We start from the raw sequence: 6,737 nt of genomic DNA on the forward strand, positions 1-6,737 counted from the left end.
AGACAGGCTATAGGGCAACTGGGCACCTGAGGACCTGTGGCCCCTGGGTATCTAACAAGAACAAGGTGCCCCAAATAAGCAAATGATGTGACCAGCTGCAGGCACAGCACAAATGGACAGGGCCCCTCGGGGGGCCCAAGCTGGCAGCAGGGCCAGGTGGCTTCATAGGGAGATCCAAGGTAAATGGGCTCCAACAGCTAACCCAAGGATCTGTTTCCCCTCCCAATCTCTCTCCCCTTCCTTCTCCTCTTTCCCTCCTTTCTCCCCTTCTCTTCCTCTTGCCTTTCCCCTCTCCCTTCTTTCTCCCTTCCATCTCCCTGACCTCCAGGGGTGAATCTCGGGGTCCTGTGGGTGCAGGAAAGGAGTGCCTTCCACCTTCAGAGGATGTGAGGAGTGAAGCAGCCCCAGCTCTGACCCAGGGAGCCCTCCTATCCCCAGATTGTGGTCCCACAGACTCCCCCACCTGGAGCCTCCCTGAGCCAGGGCCTGGGGTCTGCTGAGGACCTTCAGGCAGATAACGAGCCAGTAGAGTAGCTCAGCACCTTTAGCGCAGCAGCTAGGGCGCCAGCCACATACACCACCAGGTTCTAACCCAGCCTGGGCCTGCCAAACAATGACAACTACAACAACAAAAAAAACAGTGCAGCCCTGATGTATTGGAGAGTGCATTTCCATGGAGCTCTCCTCATCCCTACCCACTCCAGCCACCCTCCCCTGGAAATAGATCTTTTTTATAGTTTTTTTTTTTTTTGGCCAGGGCTAGGTTTGAACCCACCACCTCCGACATATGGGACCGGCACCCTACTCCTTGAGCCACAGGGGCCGCCCTTATAGTTTTTTTTTTTTTTTGGAGGAAATAGATCTTTAAGAAGTGGGGCAGGAAGAGCCCAAATTCCTGACTCTTCCTGGGAAGATGGGATTCATGGTATCTGCCCCTCTCCCACCCAGCACAGCCGCTGTCCATGGTGGTGGGTGCCTGGCTTAGAGAAGCAAGACCAGTAGGGGGAAGAGATGGGAATGATGGCCCAGGTCCTGGTCAGGACCCATGTGTAGCAAGGCCTGGCATCTATGCCCACCTGGCCAATGGTCACATACCCCAACAGCTGGGGACAGCCCAGGATCACGTGTCCCTCAAGGGGCCCCTGTAATTATCCTAGGACTGGAGCTGGGAGTGGTTGGTGTCCACTTTCATCTGGGGAGGGGTCCCCTTATTGCCCCTGCCAGAGGTCTCTCTGTCCAGCTGGGGAGGGATCCCACAGTAACTGAATCTAGATCTCAGGAAGGAAGGGCTGGGGCTGCATTGGGGAGCCCCTCCTGCTGCTGAAAGCACTTCTGGACATAGAGGTGGCCTCTGGGCCCTTATCTGAAGCTGAACAAAATATACCAAGTCCAATCCTGGGGGCTGGAGGGTGCTGTGATGAGAGACCGTGAGGGTGGGGCCAGAGCTGGCCTGGAAGAGGCAGAGTCTCTCTCACCTTGGAGAGGCTGCCAGGCTGTGTGGGTGGGTGCACAACTCACTACTGGGGAAGAGGAGGCCTCTGAGTACCAGGGCAATGGGGGGGGGTCTCTCAACAGTTTCTCATCCCAGCACCCCTGGTCTCTGCCCTGCAGGCTGTCCGGTCTCACCTCCTACCCTGGTGGGAGCCTCTGCACCCCAGACCCTTCCTGCTGGTTGGGTGGGGCAGACTGAAAGCAAATCCTGTAGGGCAGTGCTGGAGACCCCAAGCCCTGTGCTAGTGCCCTTCTGGGAATCCCCACCTCCCCCAGGCAGCGGCCGCCCGCTTAGTTTCCACGCTGAGTCAGCCCGGCAGCTGGGGCCTGCGGGGCTTTCTGTGGAAGGTCCCAGCAGCTGTGAGCACCCTGCGCCCTCACATCAGGGTGGGGCCTACCAGGCGCCCAGGGAGACGGCTAGCCCAGGAGAATAGGTGGGCGGAGCATATGCAGGGCTTGGCCAGCACAGGGGTTGGGCCTGGAGGCAAGGGTGGCAGCGGTTATGGGCATGTCCTGCTATTTCAGCACCTCTTTCCCCGAACACCCCCACCTGTTTGGCAGGTGGTGCCTTGCCCTGTCTCAGGTCCAGCCCTGCCATGCATCTTCTTTTCAACTAGCTGATATTTGCCTCTGTCTCACTCTCCGGATTACCTGATAAAGTGTTTCCCACCAGAATAAAGTCTGGAGTGAGTTGTGGATGCCCCTACTCCCAGAATGTTCACTGTCCACTGTCCAGCACATTCTCAGGTGTTCCTGTGTGGCTTTGGCTCTACACATTCTGGGTCCCATGGAGGGGCCCTCTCTCCTCCACCTCCCTGCTGTGAGCTGGGCCCCTGCCTTCTGCACAGGGAGAACTGGAGCGTGAGAGGACATCATGGGATGGGGCACTGGGGCCAAGGCCAGGTGGCCATGAGGGTGCTACTGAGACAGGCCCCCACTGGCCTGCCTGCCACTCCTTGCAGAGTTGTGCCAGCAGCTGCTATCAGATGGTACTGAGAGCCAGAGCTGAGGCTTGGGAGAATGGTCATGGGGCAGGACACCAGAGCTTGCCCCAAGGCAGGTGAGGTGGCAGAGGGGAGCAGCAGGCCTTGGAGAGAGGGCCAAAGCCAGGCTGTCTTGAGACTGCCTCCCACACATCAGAAAGTCCCAGGCAGGAAGCCGACCGAGCCGTGGGCTCTGGGCAAAGAGAGGCAAGAGCCAGTGTTCCAAAAGGGCCAGCAGGGTGTGCAGCCAGAGACGGTAAGTCTCCAGGGGTTCCCAGTACGGAGGCCAAGACTCAGCTGTCTCATGGGTACCCTTTGTGCAGAGGCCAGGACTCAGCTGTCTCAGGGTATACTGGGCAGACAATCAGGGAAAGGGCTTGGATATGAACACCTCCCCTCCTCCACAAGCCTTGGGCAGAGTGAGTCTTGGGTGGGCTTCCACTAGCTGGGCAGTCAAGGCCCACTCCTGTCCCTCCCAGTGTGGTGACCCCCAACAAGGGGGGGTCTTCTGAGCCCTGGGGTCCTCCACCAAGTGCTATTCCCAGGAGTGGAATGGCCCTCAGCTGTGCCCCACATCCCCCAGGCTGGGAGCTCTGAGGATGGGCCTTGGCACCCTTCCATCCCTGGGCCCCCCCCCCTTCCACAGTATATGTGCACCCAGGTCACTGAGCAATTGTTTATTGGATGCCACTTGCAGCCAGGTCCTGTCTGCTGCACACCCACAGGCATGGTCTCCCATCCTAGGGATCGGGGACCCACAGACCCTACACCAGCAGGGCCAGCGACAGTGGAAGGCAGCCACAGCTGTATCTGTCCCTTCCTCAGGGCCCAACCGTGGCCACAGCCCTTCTGCATGGTGTCACGACTCGTCTCTGTCATCATCCTGCACCCACTTCCACTATCAGAGGAGCAGGGCCAGCCCCAGAGCAGGATATAGAATCCTGGCTCCTGAGGGTCAGCCTAGGTGACCTCCTGGGAGAGTCTGGCCTGGGGTCTGGCTGCCTGCAAGGATGGCCAGGCTCATACCCACAGGTCTCCCAGCCGGCCCTTTTCCTCTGCCAGCCGCTCTCCATGCTCCTCCTCAGGGAATTGGCAGCTGCAGGTGTCCTCGGCCTGTGGCAGCACCTCTAGAAGTCGCTGGGTCTCTGCAAAGAGCTTCAGTCAATGGGCAACCAGGGGCCCACCTCCCCCCTGGGCACAACTGCACCACTGACCTCGGGGGCATACGCGTTCCCTTTTCAGCTGCCAGATGTGCAGCCCAAGCTGAGCGGTGGTCAGGACAAGGATGCAGGTGGCCACAGCAAGGAGCACGATAGCCAGCAGTCCATACGGCTGTGTGGGCAGCGGCTCCGGAATGCACACAGTGTCATGGGTCTTGTTCCCAGGGAATGTGGTGAGAAACCCAAACTGGGGGCAGCTGAGATGCATGGACACAGACTCAGTCAGCCCTGCCTCTCCGCTGTGCTGTGAGCTATTTGGTGGGGGTCACCACACTGGGAGGGACAGGAGTGGGCCTTGACTGCCCAGCTACTGGAAGCCCACCCAAGACTCACTCTGCCCAAGGCTTGCAGCGGCCCTCTTGGCCCCCGGAGAAGGTCCCCACTGCACAGTCAACACACTTGAAGCCAAAAGTGAATTTCCCTGGGGACAGACAGACAAACAGGCTGTGGGGCCTTGAGGGATGGATGAGGAGGGGTCAAGCCAGTTCAGGGGTCCATCTGGGGCTTGAGTCCACAGAAGAATGGCCCCCACTTCGTCCATTTAATGAAAGTCTCTGCAGGCCTTACAGGACCCAGGACACGGGTGCCCGCCCAGAAGATTTGTCCACTTGCTACTTCCATAAGCTCTGGGTCAGTGACCCCCACACCCCCGTCAAAGCCCCGGCCTGCTTAGGCACTCATAGTGACCCCCAGCAGCCCCCGACATACCCTGAGGCTGCACCTCCTGGCCTGGTGGGCAGGGGTGATGCTTGCAGCTCTTGCACTGAGGGTCTCCACAGTGGAATTCAGACTGAACACACACGCAGTCCCACTCAGAACAGCCCTCCTCAGCTAGGCAGGGGACAAGTCAGCCTCTCAGCAGCTAGGCAGAGTTTCCCCCCATGGCTTCTCTCAGCCCTCGGAATGAGTGGGGAGGGGGTGTCAGGTCCCCACCCCCAGAGAGCACAGTCTGGGAGGCAGGACCGCGGGCTTTGCCCAGTTGCTCAGCCATGTGGCCTGGTTGCACCCCTCCATACTCTGAAGCTGCCCCCATCCCGTGGCTGTGACTTTGCATGTGACTGGGTGCATCCCTGCTGGGGCCTCCTGAGGACCCTGGGCCTGGGGATACACCCTCCTTGCTTTCTGCCTCGCACTGCTCCCTCTATCCCCATAGATGCCTCAAGCCCATTTGCGTGCCCAGTGCACCAGCCACACTGAGACATAGGACCCTCACAGCATCCTCTTCCCAACCCCCAGACCCTGGCAGGAAGCATCTCCTGGTGTCTGTCCTGTCTCAGCTGCCCCATCACCCACAACTACTGGTCAGATGCAGGGGGCAAGGCAGAAGAAGGCACTGGGACTCCAAACCTGGGTAATGGTTAAGGGCACACTCTGCCCATCCCCCAGCAAGACCTCAGGACCCCATGCCCTCTTGGTAACTCCCTGCCCCACCCCTGCTTCTGGCACCAGGGCCCATTGGCCAGCACCAGGCTCTTTGCCCACTGGTCCACTGCTGCCCTGCACCCACCCTCCCTAGGCAAAAGCCATTTGATCTGACTCAGGAGGGGGCGCCACAGGCTGAGCCTTACTGGAGGTGCAGGAGCGGCAGCAGCGCGCGTCTGTCCCTGTCCCGTGAAGGAGGCGGCGGGGACCACAGCTCAGGCTCCCGGGGAGGTGCTGACCCAGGCCCAGGCCCAACGCACAGAGCAGCACCACGTGGCAGAGGACCCCACACGCCATAGTGCCCGTGCACATAGCGCCCCAGGGACTTCAGGTGGCCCCGCTGGCCCCGCCCCGCCCAGGAACTCTAATTCCGGGGTGTAAGCGCCGTGGATACAGCCTCCCTGGGTGGGCGGCTGGGGCCAGGCTGGAGGGATCGAAAATGTTTCTATGCAAAATCTGTGGCCACCGCGGTGGACTCTGGATGCAGGGTGGGTTTGAGGGTTGCCTCTCTCTGAGTCCCCCCCACCTTCTGCTTCCTCAGGGGTGCCCTACTGGGCTTTAAAGATCTCCGCTACCCAGAGAAAATGAAATTACCTGTTTTCCAAGACATCTCCAGAAAGCCAGGCTACACCCAAAGAACCTTAGCCATGAACCCCTAGTGCTAAGGACCCCAAAGTGGGGATTAGGACAAGCATTCCCTGCATAGCCTACCCAGCCCAGCCAGGGTGTGGATAGGAAGGGTGCCCCCACACCCACGCCTGTGAGTGCAGCCCTGTGGGCACCCTTCCCTGTGCCTTCAAAGTCTCAGGGCATCCCCTTCTCAGCTCCCAGCCCAGGTGGCTAGCAGGGACCAGGTAGGAGAGCCAGAGCCTGTGCTATGCCTCTGCAAAAGGGTCATCACTCTTCAGGGTGGCCCAGGGCAGCTCCAACCTGGGGTCCCACCCCAGATCGCTGGCTCTCGCTCTTTGTTAAGCCACCTTCATCCACGGACCCACAGAACGAGCTCCTGGCAGAGCTCTAAGAAGCTTTGTGTATCCCTCTGAGCCTCATTTTCCCCATGTGAACATGGTAGGATTCTGAGATCCTGTCCCTCAGCCCCATGGTTGAGGCTCTCAGCACAATGAAAACCAGTGGAGACAACTGAGGGTGCTAGAGGCAGTGGGTCTCGGGAGTGTGACCATGGACGTACCCGCAGTCTGGAGGCCTGGCCACTGCTGTGAGGGGACAGACCCAGGAGACCTGGTCAGACCACCATTCCAAGGGAAATGACAGGAATTAGAAGTTTGTGACTCCCTATTGTCCTTAAGTTGCAAGAAGTGTGAGCCCCCCCGCCCCCCGAAAGAGGTCACCTTTGGGCACTGCAGGAAAGGAAGGGGTCTCCAGAGTGGACTGCAGTCTGGGCTGCCCAGAGGCTTGGAGGGAAAGGGGCTGGCTGTGTCTGGGAAGCCCCCTGTGAGGAGCCTAGAGATCTCTGTTCAGGCCCTGGACTGGGACAGAAGGGGAAGCTATAAGGCAACACCTGGTGCCAGGTAACAGTATTCAGAGAGGAGAACCAGGACAGGCTGAACCATGCTCCTGCCTATTTCAAAGACTCAGAGGTCTACACCAGCAGAGGGTCACC

At 59.5% G+C, this 6,737-nt stretch overlaps 1 protein-coding gene across 2 annotated transcripts; it reads right to left on the minus strand.

The window, feature by feature from the left end:
* Window positions 1-3,136: 3,136 nt before the first annotated feature.
* TNFRSF18 (TNF receptor superfamily member 18) lies at window positions 3,137-5,494 on the minus strand. Of its 2 annotated transcripts, XM_053576148.1 has the most exons (5): window positions 5,263-5,494; window positions 4,403-4,525; window positions 4,028-4,115; window positions 3,689-3,891; window positions 3,137-3,619 (listed from the first exon to the last, which is right to left on the minus strand). In XM_053576148.1, the coding sequence occupies exons 1-5, from the start codon at window positions 5,426-5,428 to the stop codon at window positions 3,495-3,497; spliced, it is 705 nt and encodes a 234-aa protein (XP_053432123.1). In that variant the 5' UTR covers window positions 5,429-5,494; the 3' UTR covers window positions 3,137-3,494. The 2 variants fall into 2 exon arrangements, with proteins under 2 accessions (XP_053432123.1, XP_053432124.1); XM_053576149.1 differs by lacking the exon at window positions 4,403-4,525.
* Between the last annotated feature and the right edge of the window lie 1,243 nt (window positions 5,495-6,737).

The sequence above is a fragment of the Nycticebus coucang genome, chromosome 22 (assembly GCF_027406575.1).
Source record: "Nycticebus coucang isolate mNycCou1 chromosome 22, mNycCou1.pri, whole genome shotgun sequence".
Classification (NCBI taxonomy): domain Eukaryota; kingdom Metazoa; phylum Chordata; class Mammalia; order Primates; family Lorisidae; genus Nycticebus; species Nycticebus coucang.